Below are 13368 nucleotides of genomic sequence, written 5' to 3' on the forward strand. Positions count from 1 at the left end.
TGACAGGGGGTTATCTGGAAGATGCAAGAGTTGTCAGTGAGATCTATGGTTTCATCCAGGATTGGATGTGGGACAATGGGCTGGCGCTGAATCATGACAAAACGGAACTCATGGTTATCGGCACCAACCCTAAACTGAAAAATCTTAGCATAGACTTAATAAGAAATCAAATTGCGGATTGTAAAATCGCAACAAAAGACAAGATTAAGATCTTGGGTGTCATCTTGAACCAAAATCGAAATATGAAGGAACAGGTTAGCAGTCTGGTATCCTCATCGCCCTACTATATTAGACTCCTCTCTCATGTTATGTTCATACATATCTATCACAAAAAAGTTGTGAGATGGTAACAAGGGCTATCATTGGATCTAAAATAGATTATTGCAGTAGCCTACTGTCTGGGATTGGGAAAGGAGAAGTGGTTAGAGTGCAAGTAGTCCAGAATAGTGACATACATGCCAAAGTTGGGCTCAAGAAGTTTGAGCATGTTCTGGAAGTCAGGAAGAGCCTTCCATGGATACCTATAGAGGCTAGAATTGAGTTACAATCACATACAAATGCCTGGAAGGGTTGTCTCTGGGTTACTTGGTGGATAGGCTTACAACAATAAAAAGAAGTTAAGAATCTTAGATCAAGTAACTCCTGTTTACTTGTGGTGCCTAGATCCAAGGACTGGCCTTGGTGAAAAAAGTGCACTCTGGGAAGCTGCTCCGGAAAGATGGAATGCTATGCCTCCAGATCTGAGAAGATGTGAATCCTTGGATATCTTCAAAAAGAAACTGAAAACATTTCTGTTTAGATAGTGTCAGACTGGTGGGTTGTAGACCGTTCACTAGGACTGTGTTTTATTGTGTCCATTGTTGTTTTGGTCCCCCATGGGGAAGTCCTCTTCTACCTAAGCCTGTATGCCTCTGGGCTTTTTGGTTGGCCCTTATAAATACATTAAGGTAAAGTAAATACTGGTCCTTGATAGTCCTTTTTACAAGTGCTTGGAACTTTCCTTATTTTCTCACAATGATTTGCAAACACAGAGTTAAGGCTTTATCAACTCTTCTTATTGCTGGCACTTTGTATGGACTTTTTCTTATCTTGAATGTTGGGGAGATTACTCCCTGACAGTTTGTTGTCCTTTTGGTATCTTTCATGTGTTGGTGTTCCCACTGTGACGAGGGAGTTCACCCCCAAGGCGCTCTTAAGATTTATGTTTTTTTGTGTCACTGCTATGATGAGGGAGTTCAATCCATAGGCACTCTTGAGATTTGTGATTTTCCATGTTACCACTGTGACGAGGGAGATCACTCCCAACGATGGTTCTCTGTGTATAACTACTTTGAAGAGGGAGTTCTTTCCAGAGGAATACTTGACTATTGGTTCTCTGGATCTCACTCTTGTGACAAGGGAGATCACTTGCGAGCAATACTTGACTCTTGGTTCTCTGGGTATCACTATGGTGATGATGGATATCACTTCCGAAGAAAATGTGACTTTTGGTTCTCTGGTTATCACTAATGTGACGAGAAAATCTATGCCTGAGGAATACTTGACTCTTGGTCTCTGGATCTCACTACTGTGACGAGGGAGTTCAGTCACAGAGAATACTTGACTCTTTGTTCTCTGACTATCACTACCGTGACAAGGGAGTTCACCCCTGAGGATTACTTGACTCTTTGGGCTCCCTGGACCACACCTGGATTTCCCACAACTCCTCTTACCTGTATTTACATTGGGGAGTGCTACCGGTTCTTCCCAGTGCCTCAGGTCCCTGTTGGTTCTGCATTTGTTCAGCGTGTATTCCTGCTTTCCTCCTCTTTGGTCTATGTGGCTCCACTGAGTTATTGTTGCAGCAGTCTCTGCGTGTTTTATGAACCACGCAGTCCACCTCGGATTCTTCCTGCTTCTGCAGCCAGTCGGGTTTACCCAGACTCTCGTGGTTCCTTCCGGCTTCTCCTTCGAGGCTGACTTTCTCTCAATGCTTTCGGGCTGCCAGGGTTTAAAATTCCCAGGCCTTGCAGGATGTATGCCAGCTTCCATCGCTGCTCTTCCTACTCTCGAACACCTCTAGTCCTTCCTCTATCTTTACCTTATATTGCTGGGACAGCCCCAGCGAGGCATCAATGTTTGTCATCAATGCCTCTGAATGTTATCTTCATGCCTCCTAGTGGTTACTGCATCAAAAGTTCTTTGGTTATCCATTGTACTGTTGCTCTGTATGTTTCTTCGGTTCTTCTTTGTCTCAATCTTATCTGGTCCTAGAGATGAGATAGTAGAGACTTTACAATAGCGCACAGTATTAATATTGCCTTAGCTTCTGGGAACACGGGAGTTCTTTCACAGGACGGGAGCCCTTATCCCCATGAGGGGAGTCTCTCCCTAAAAGGCCCTTCTGCTTTTGTACACCCTTAGAGGGACTATTGGGTAGCGGCCTCACCTCCCTAGCCTCATAGCGAAGGGCTCATTCCTGGGGAGAAGTGATGAGATCCCGTGAATGGTCAGACTCTGGAACAATATGTTGATGCTGACTATGCCTATGTATTTTCCAGCATTGTTCTATAAAGCATGTGTTGATTATTACTCTGGCCAAAATGTATGCCTTCATTACCACTATAAAATATGCCAGTAACCTTAATATGCTATTATTGCCTCTGCAGTATATTTTCATGATGTATGTGCCAACAACGCATACAACTATTGTCCTGAAAAAACATGTATGTGATGCTCATGCCCAAGGTTTGTGCTAGCATGGCCACTATAACACATGGGCCTCATTACGAGTTGGGCGAAAGGGATACCAGGCACCGATAACGACACCGGTGCCGTAATCCCTTTGCACCCTATTCCGAGTTCCCTCAGCGGATCCCTTCCTTAAAGTCTGGTTTTACCAGACGTTAAGGACGGGACCCGTTAAGGGACTTTAGAGCTAATAACGGTACCGCAATTTGCAGTACCGTTATTAGCGCCTTCCCCCTTGGGGAATGGCTTTTTCAATGGGGACTTACCGGTCCCGCAAAAGTCGGAATAGACCGGTATGTCCCCATTAAACAAAGGCGGACTTGGTACCGGTATTGGAGGTAGGCATGGCGCTAATAACACCATTATTACCTCCAAACTCGGAATGAGGCCCATTTTCATGATGCCTGAGCTGACAGTACATGTCAGCATTGCAATGGTCTGGGGAGGAAAGCTCAGGGGCAACGTACTCGCCTTGGAAGCAAGAGACATGGAGCAACACAGGTTCGGTCCCCAGGTCCGCGCTTAGAAATCACTGGGTATTAATCATGTTATAAATAACCTATCATCATCATCATCATCACTGTAAAGCATGTGTTCCTGTTGAACATGCCACAATAAGAAAGTGGCCTTGCACCAGGCATGCAGATGCATGCAATGCATACACACACAAATGCATATACACACATGAAAGCATAAACAAACACACACACACACACATCTGCAGACACCAGCACCTTAAACACACACATGCACACACCACATATACACACACACACACACACACACATCTGCAGACACCAGCACCTTAAACACACGCATGCACACACCACATACACACACACACATACTATCTGACTGTTGCCTGCCTCAGTTCAGTCTCTATGATCAGCCTCCAGACCTTCCGATTTGGATCCCCTATACACGGCACACCTATTTTAGGATGTGTTTAGAGAATCAAGATTCAGAAAACTGGCCATGCAGACACCGCACATCTCTCGGACTGTAAACACATAATGACCTCAACACTCCAATTGCCAGCGGTCCATATAGGAGCAACAGGAGGATTCCCTCTCTATCCAGGGCTGTCAATGTCTGCTGGGAAGGTTTTATTTATCAGCCAGGCATTGCTGAGTGGTCATGCAAAGCAGCTTTAGTTCCTGTGGGGTTAGAGGACACACCTATATGCTTGACTCAGCCTTTTAGTTCTCAAATGGGTATGGTTGGAAGGTCACCACCCATAATCCTATTATGGATGAGCCATCCTTGCTGAATTGCAACCATGACTTCCATGAAGTACGTGACTAAAATATGAAAACATTGCTTTCTCTCCCTCTGCTTGAGTTCTCACATCTGACCTCATTGGTAGCACATAGAAGAGGATAGCTTACTTCTGATTCCACCATAGACATGCTGACATTTCACACCACAAGTATCCTTCACGAGCATAATGCTGTAGTTGCACATTAGTAAGTGCCTATTTTCCAATAATATTCCCCTATTGTGACTAGGGGAGATAGTGGGCATCATTTGGGGCGAGTAGCGAGACGGAAACAGCCAGTGGTAAAAGCCATTGTGGTGATAGGCGCGTTTAGATTGCTGCAGTATTTACCACACACTTGACTTGCCGCAGGAATGACTGAAGCTACAATTGCCTCCTTTTGCCAACTTCAATCCATAAAATGCCCTCTCTATCTGGTTTCCAGTAACCCTATGATATGGAGGTATATCCCCCTCATGTTACTGGCGGAAACAGGGGAGTAGGCAGTGATGCGGGTGAGTCCTGAGGCATTCTGCTAATGGCCACCATGCTCATCCTTAACCTCACATGGCTGGATATGGCAGCAGAGCCTTGATTCCGGAGAGGGAGACACATAGTTGTTGATTGGCGATTCTTAGGCATTGTTCCACATCCTGGGTTTTTGTGGCAATTTCCAAGAGAGAGAATAAAGACTGTTGATGTCAGAGTGCTAGAGTGCCCTATAATGGTAACCGCCCAGAGTGCTGCATTGTGGCCATGCCTAATCTCACTGGGGTAAACGGTTGCTTGTAAACACATAAGCCTGTTTGTTCACATGTAAAGTGTATTTATGTAATGTGCCGGCACTCACTATTCTGAGGGATGCACAAAATCAGTAACGCAGTAAAGTTTTGTCATCGCAGAGATTTTCATGAAATTGCATTTTTATGACTGTCAGATAACCGACACTATTCTTTCCCAATTTACAGAGAAGAAAATCTCGGTATGCAGAACTAGATTTTGAGGTAAGGACTGTGAAGTTACTTTGACATATTATGGCTTTTTTAATTTTGTTTTTCTGTGTTTTTCTGTCCCTTAAACCAAGTAAAAAAAACATAAAATCTTGTGGAGGTTCAGAGATCGGCTGGAAAATAGCCTCACATTCCTAATATGTGTGACATGTTTTATCAGGATGTTCAGAATACAGTCGAATTGTGTGACCTGTTCTACTTGGGCATCACACAGGGAGGCCTTTAAAAAACATATTTACTATCCAACATTTAAAATCACTGAATTGTAAAATTTGTCCAGGTGATGGACTGAAGTTAGATTGGTGGAATCATATCCGAGAGTCCACTCCTACTGGGTACCAAGGCCTTGTTCTACCAGTTGGGCTTGGACAGCACCTGCTCGAATTTGGTCTGACTGATTTGTGTATGGTCGATCGTCGTAAAGGCGAAGCGGGTAATACAAATGATGCCAGGCTGCGGAAAGCATATATCCCCAGTAGCATCTGATGCAAAGATGCAGGCATCCCCATCACACACTTTAGAATGTATGAATCATTGGATACATGAGACTGTGCCACCCTAACAACACTGACTGCAATTGAAGCCTATGTACTCACACCAGTCAGAATGCTGCCACCTGGTTCCCACACTGACAGCTTTGTGTGGTGGCGGAGTTGCAAGTTCTCTTTTTGAGGACTGAGTGTCATAACCCCCATGTTTGGTCCCTCTACCTCATGCAGAATGCCCTCATCCTTGACCCCTTTTATCTCTGCCGATCTCCTCACGCACACCAGTGATTCCACTCCCCCTCAGAGGATCTCTCTGCCACTGCATCTGTGCCCACACATTGCCAGCCGTTGCATCCTCGCTATGCGCGTTCCCCTGGTAGGAGAAGGGTAACATATTGGAAAGAAAATGTCGGTATCCAGTGATATTAACGAAAACCATAACACCAAATCAAATTGGAAGTGATTTAATCCTGCGTAATCATCGCAAAACTTTGACTGTGTAGCAATGATCAGTGGGAGGTCAAGATAGTCAAGATCTCCATTTTCGAGTCATCTCTATTCAGCACTTTTCTCAAACGTCATCTGCAGGGTCCCACAAATCTTCTAGTGTCATCCGTGGAGGATTGTGGGATCCCATGGATTTTTCTTCCAGCCTGACATTTGGGTAAATCTCCTATAAAAGAGCCATACAACTTTAGGGAAATGTATGAGAAGTTCAGGCAGTTTCGGGCTGGTTGTTGGGAAAACTATATACACAAAGTAACATAACAGGCTTCAGGAACGGGGAGAAAGATTAGGTGAAATGGAGGGAGTGGGTGAGGCTGGATGAGGGGGAACTGGGGCTAGGAAGTGCAAATGGTGTCCTGTGCATCTGTCAATGTTATCCATGTAGGAAAACACATACAACTCTTCAGTAAGTTATTTTAGTAGATTAATCTACAGAGATCTTAGTTTAACCTGCAGGTCCCAGGATTGGGTAAGAACAACTCAGCCTTTCATCCTTCTGAAGTTGATCAAAATAGTAAACTTGAAATGGGGTAATGTAGGATTGAATGTCAGACCAGCACAGTCACTCACATGTTAGGTTTGTCTGGGTTTGCCTTTTATCATTCAGAAGTTGACAAATTGAGTATTATTGAGGTTTAGAATATACAATATAGGGAATTCATAACACATCGATTTCTTAAAATCCTGTAGGGCTGGCGAAGAGTCAATCATGCATTAGGGGTACCAGAAGTTTCACTCAACTGAGTGTGTTTCCATGAGGATCACTGAGGTTGTGTATTTAATAATGAGAGTCCACGGCTGTAGGTCAATTAACTCAGAACAGCCAGTAGGGCGTAGACAAAGTCAGTCGCATGACAAGCATTCATGATGTAGATTCTGACATTCCTTAAAGTAATACCATTTAGTCTGGTTTTATTCAATTATATGAGCTGAGAAAAACACCTAGTATATCTACAGTACAAGGCCTATTCCCCAAACATTTAATGGCACAGGTGCATCTCATCCCTTGCGGCCAAAAAAGATGGGCCCAATTCATAAAGGTTCTTTGATTGTGTGATTCATAGAGGCACACATTCAGAATCTTTTTTTTTAATCTCTTTTGCACATTGGACTAAAAAGGGGATGTTTCTACACGTGTTGCAAATTCAGAAACAGGATGCACTTTAAAATCTGCAGAAAAAAAAAAACATTTCTCTGTGCCTCTAGTGAGCAGATGCAGGGGAAGTGCAATGCATGACATGATCCTTGCTGATACATTACTGCTTTTTGTTTTCAGTATGGAACAGAAGTGGCATGAATATCTGCTGCCTCACTTACGTTACTATCCCTCAAACAGGGATAGACATGCTTTTTTCTTGTTTTACACATTTTACATGGACACGTCCTAATGAAATGCACACCCAGCATCCATGTGGATATTGTAACTTTTCATTCGATTTTGAACATGAACAGATGCCAAGAGGCACATTTCAACACAATATTTAAACAGGAATTGTCAAAACTACTTTTGACTGTCATATGTTAAGTGCAGTTCAAATACCTCACAAATCTCCATGCTATGGCCCTCATTACGACCCAGGCGGTAATGGTTTAACGGCGCCGTAAAAGGCGGCGGCGCCGTTAAACCATTACCGCCTGATTACAAGGTCCCTTTGCGTGACCCGTACTTAACGGCTGGGTTAGACCAGCCGTTAAAGTGGGTGCCGCAAAGGGACCTTGGCGATAATTACGGCAACCGCTATTAGCGGTGCCGTAATTATCGCCTTCCCCATTCCCATTATGCCCTATGGGGCAAAATGGGAATGGGGAAGGGCAAATGGTGAATGGGGAATTACCACCCCCGCCAACCTTGTGATGGGGGTGGTAATTCCACCATCCACCAGGGCGGAGACCGGCATGGACCATGGTGCTAATAGCACCATGGTCCAACGGCAGGGTCGTAATGAGGGCCTATGTCTGAAGGACAGCAATATAGTGTACACCATTACAAGTTATAACAATCAATACAATTTCAATCACAACATGAAGGAAAAACTAAACTTTTTCTTCATTAGCAGGCTATTTTATTTATTTGAATATTCTGTTTAGCGCTGGCCTTCCCCAGAGGGTTTTGGAGTGCCTCACATGGTGCAAATATTGAAAAGGCAGCAGCTGAAAAAAAGCTGAAAAAATGTTTTCAGGAAAGGATAGGAAGATTTGGATAGACAAGTGGGGTTGGGCATGGGTATGTGCGGAAACGGGTCTGTTTAAAGGCTTTTTCTGAAAGTGCTGGTGGGGAATGCAGTGCGTAAGTGGACGGGTAGGGTGATCCATGCCCTCGGTGCCCAGTGGGTCAATGGGACTCTGTCCTTGCAACGGACAGCAGAGTCAACACATTGGGCCTCATTACGACCCAGGCGGACTTCGCGGTGCTAAATGCACCGCGAAGCATGGCGGAAAGCCGCCGATAGCGCCATGGGGGTTGGCGGATTTACCGCCCCATTCCGACCTCGGCGGAGCGGTAAATCCCCAATCCCCATTCTGCCCTTCCCCATTCCCATTTTCGCCCCATAGGGTATAATGGGAGTGGGGAAGGAGTTAATTACGCCACCGTAAAATACGGTGGCGTAATTAACAACGAGGTCCCGTAGCGCCATGGTTTTCTCCGGCTGGTAAAACCAGGCGGAGAAAACCTCCATGGCGCTACGGGAACTCGTAGTATGGCGGAGAGGTACGCCATGCACTACGCTGGCGTAATACCCTCTCCGCCAGGGTCCTAATGAGGCCCATTGAAACTAAGCCATGCAAATAATCACCATTCAGCAAATCACAACGCCTGAACCATGCACACAGGCAGATGTGTATTCATGCATGTTTACCATCATCCACCATGCATACCAATAGTTCTGCTTAACTCAGAGTTACAAAAGCTGCACATATGAGCCAAAACATTTGGATTGGCAGCCCCTCAGGTCCATACTTGACCTAGAGCGGGTTTTCGCAACAGGCTCCTCACTTTCTATATTAGCCGCCTGCTCTAGGAATACATCAAATACTATTTCCAGCTCTGACGATCTGCGTGCGGCAGAGAGAAACAATACCACTGCTAATGTGTGTGGGCGTAGGTTAGAAATAGTCTTCATTCTATTTCCAGCTCAAGGCTCATAGCTCCTCGGTGCTAAAAAAATAAACCTAGATTATTTCAAGTACACGATCACCCACACAAGGAAACGTTTCATTTTCTATTTCTAGAAAAGGGCCCTCAAATCCTGACCACTTGTTTTGTGAGGCACACATGCCCTGTGACTGTTTAAGAGACACACACATTTTTTGGGCTGCGATCCACACCTTCTATGGGTCCATTTTTAGGTAGTTGCCCAGCAGTCAGGAGTACGTACTACTGTTATTCCCAACCATTACAAGTCATGATCAATGACCATTATATTCAACACAAAGGGCTATCTATAAAGTCCCAAGCAGGACACTATAATATAAGGACATGACAAGTCCCCCATAAGTTCAAGGGGCATCCTTATACCACACCGGGGCCATCTTCTCCATTCCCCAAATCTAAGATGGCCTCATTACAAGTTTTCCGGTCTGGAAACAAGGGTGCCGGTAAGCTGCTTGGCACCCTTGTTTCCAGATTGGCAAACTACGTGTTTACCTGCCGCGGCTGCTGCGCTCGATTGGTCTGACCCTGCCAGACGCAGTGGCCACGGTAGGCAGACACTTCACGGAAGCACCAGCACTTCTGAGTCCCCACTCTCATATAGTCCCATAGGACTATATGAGAGTGGGGACTTACATTTTACGGGGGCCTGACTTCCAGGGCTGCCGGACTTGTAATCTCCCGGTGGCACCAGGAAGTCAGGCGCTGGTAAAATATTACGAGTTTGGCAGTAACCCGCGGGTAGCAGCAGCATGGTTATTGCCGTATTCGTAATGAGGCCCATAATGTTCTTTAACTCAAATTTCATGCAGCCTGTTCTTTTTCTCCCCCTTTTTTTACCATTCAGTAGTACTGTGCCCTTTTATTCGTTTTTTCTTTCTCCTTTGTCTTTTACCAGTGTATTTCCTAAACAAGTACATCTTTTTCTCAATTTTGTGTGCCCCTATCTGTTTCTTTTTCTTGCTCTCTAATTATATTCCTGCATTTAGTTTTCTATGGTTCTTCCCCCATCTTTTTATTCTTTTTCTGCCATTTACCTTTTTACTTCTTCCCTTCTCTTTCAATTCAGCCTCTTACTTTACAAGCCTCTAGCACCTCCTCTTTTCCAAACAGTGTCCCCTGAACCAACATACCCAACCAACATTAAGTGATAGAAGATTGCTTCCAGCCGTGTGCTGTGTACAGCGAATCACTAGTTAGCAGTAATACGTTAGATAGCTCAGTGGCAACGTGCTCGCCTTGGAAGTCAGATGACACAGTGCAACACAGGTTCGATCCCCGGGTCCGCGCTTAGAAACCGCTGGGTATTAAGCGTGTTATAAACAACCAATTACAATTATGGCTATCTAGTAAAAGTTAGATGCGGTGCCGCAGCTGACTCGTAATGTGAAACGTAAGAGTGTTACAGGAATATTGTTCCCCCCCATGTATCATAAGGTTGTATTTTTGAGTGTATGAAGTCAACAGGCTGTCTAATTGAAGACTATACCAAATGAATAGTATCAGTCAATAGAAGGAATTAGAACACCCGTGTGGTGTTTCCATCGTTGTGATTGGTCATTCTGCAGGCTATACAAACTGGTATACTGTACAAACTAGTATAGCCCGCAGATTGACCATAGCCTGGAAAATTAATTGAGGATGCTTACCTTCGCAACCACCACCTCTGCCTCTGCACATTATAGCCCAGAAAATGTACTCTTTGCCTGCATGTTAATTGCAGCGTTTTCCAAACCGGCTCGCATACACATCCCATTCCGGAACTAAAATAGTTAATGTTCCATGGTGACGTGAGAGCGTGCCTGACGTATCCCCGCCCCCTCCAGGAAGACAAACACATTTTACTTTTGTTTCATGTTTCCCTCTACATAAAACATTGCGCTTTGCGCTCTGGCGCAAATGAATGCCCCATCTATATGCCGCAACATAAAAAGTGATCATGGCCCTTCACACCTCTTTTATCTTGCGCGCGCAATGCACGCCAGCAACTTTTACATCTGCCTGCTGTGCAGCCCTGCATAACGTGACGCCTGCTCCCTCACATAAACTAAATAAACGTTTTATGTTAGGCAACAATGCTCAAAATAATAAGATCACACATGTAAGGGTAACACATGTTTTAATAATACCAATACCCTTATGGTAAATGTTGTAAACAATGTGTATTCATTAAACCTCTGGAACTAATTGGTCACTACTTTAACCCTAAATGTACATATCTGAAAAAAAGCTTTAAAAAAACACCTGCATTTCATCCAATTAAAACTTCACCCACCCACTGCTAATTACCTCCCACAACCATATAAAAATGCCACAACCAGGAAAACACTGGTAGGGAAGCACCTTGTACTTTCTACTCCAACCTCTAACCCTTTTCCCAATAAATTCTTAATGTTGGCAGCATTTATGTGTCATTTGTCCTTTTTTTCTAATTTAATGAAATACTATAGGTTTTCTAATAGCTTTATAGACCTGCAGCTCGGGCCGTACAGGGCGTTATGGTCCCTCATACCTCGTTAAAGGCCCTCACTACGCTTCTCTTCAGGGCCCATAACGCCCGGTGCAGCTCTCCCTGCAGGCCTATAAAGCTAAAATAGTGGTGTTTTCACAAGCAAACAGAAAGCCTTACAGATAATATACCTGACTGATGTCTCTATGCAGCCAATATATAGTTTTACCCAATATCTAAGCAGTACACAACATTGTGGTTCACCATATCAAATACTTAGAAGGATATTATTATTTACCATGTCAAGTCAATAGAACATCTTCCTGTGGATTATATCAAGTGAATGGAAGGCGTATAAAAATATTGAAGCCAAAGAAGGTCCTCCTGGTAATTTCTCTGTCCAATAGAATATGTTGCTAATAAATATAGCAAGCAAATAAAAGGACACAGCAATGTTTATATGTTTATATTCAGTCCATGAAAGATCGTAGTCAGCCTATGTGAAAAAGGTATAATATGATAGGTTATTTGTAATGCGCTTAATACCCAGAGGTTTTTTAGCACGGACCCGAGGACCGAACCTGTGTTGCTCCGTGTCATCTTGCTTCCAAGGCGAGCACGTTGCCCCTGAGCTATCCTCCCGAGTATAAGGTATTACTGATGACTGTATTCTGACAATAAGAAGTTGCTCTGGTGACTGTATCAAGTCAACAAATTATTGTTATGAGGACTACATCATTCACTGCCTAGAACAATAACTTCCAGTGAATTCAGTGAATGTGTACAAGTTGTTGACAGTGCAATATATCAGTGATACAACCGACAGTCATCTAAGTACTCTCAACACTTGCAATTGCTCTTTATCCAAATGTTAATTCAGGGATTTGTGTAGTGTATCATGACTTGCAGATGCCATTCCAGTAATGTGTGGATTATCAATCGAGTTGTTTGAGTAAAATCTAAGGGGCTGATATATCCTACTCTTTATCTATTTTTAGAAAATCATGCATACGAGAAAGCGCCATCAAGACATGTTTCAGGACCTAAACAGAAAGCTACAGCATGCTGAAAAAGACAAGGAGCTGCCTACAGTAGACAGCAAGGTGGGTTCTCATCACGGCTTGGTCATACATTCAAACTGCGGGTCCATGTCCCCAACCATCTGTATATCAGAGCATGGATATTGCTTTCAGACTCTACGGGGGTCATTACGAGATTCGCGGTAGGGGGTTAACGGGGCCAGTAGAGCTGCCGGCCCCATTAACCCCTACCGCCTCATTACAAGTTTTACCAGGCGTCCTTAGCAGGACCCGCGAGCGGTCCAGCATGCTAACAACGGGCCCGTTGTTAGCATGCTCCCCATTCCCATTGAGCCCTATGGGGGCTCGAATAGGAATGGGAATGGGTTCCTGGAATGGGAAAATGCCGGCCCCTCCAAGGTCGGAATGGCCCGTTTTTTTTGCATTCCAGGAACCCAGACCGGGTACCCGGAAGGGGGATAGCCATGCCGCAAATAGCAGAATGGCTACCTCCAAGGTCGTAATGCCCTCCAATGAGTCGAGTGTTTGCTTGAGAGATCTGCCTGTGGCCCGCCATCACATATTCAAATTCCCACTGGGCTGAACCAGCACTTTGTTCGTAAAAAATTATCAATTGACTACCATTGAGTTGTTTTATAACAACAACTGTTATATCAGTGCTGAGGAATGTTAGGTTTCTGGAATTAGGTGATGAATAAATATGCAAGATTATTGGCATCCACATCTTGTTATGGG

The 13368-nt window shown here is 44.3% G+C and overlaps 1 protein-coding gene across 13 annotated transcripts in view; it reads left to right on the forward strand.

Moving 5' to 3' along the window:
• ADGRB1 (adhesion G protein-coupled receptor B1) overlaps positions 1 to 13368 on the forward strand; it is a 698686-nt gene that overhangs the window by 660398 nt on the left and 24920 nt on the right. For all 13 annotated transcript variants that reach the window (XM_069621727.1, XM_069621731.1, XM_069621729.1 and 10 more), the window contains 2 exons: positions 4957 to 4992; positions 12592 to 12696. In XM_069621727.1, coding sequence (XP_069477828.1) covers positions 4957 to 4992; positions 12592 to 12696 — 141 coding nt within the window. The remainder of the gene's footprint in view (positions 1 to 4956; positions 4993 to 12591; positions 12697 to 13368) is intronic.

This window comes from Ambystoma mexicanum, chromosome 5q (assembly GCF_040938575.1).
Source record: "Ambystoma mexicanum isolate Mex_15411 chromosome 5q, UKY_AmexF1_1, whole genome shotgun sequence".
NCBI lineage: Eukaryota > Metazoa > Chordata > Amphibia > Caudata > Ambystomatidae > Ambystoma > Ambystoma mexicanum.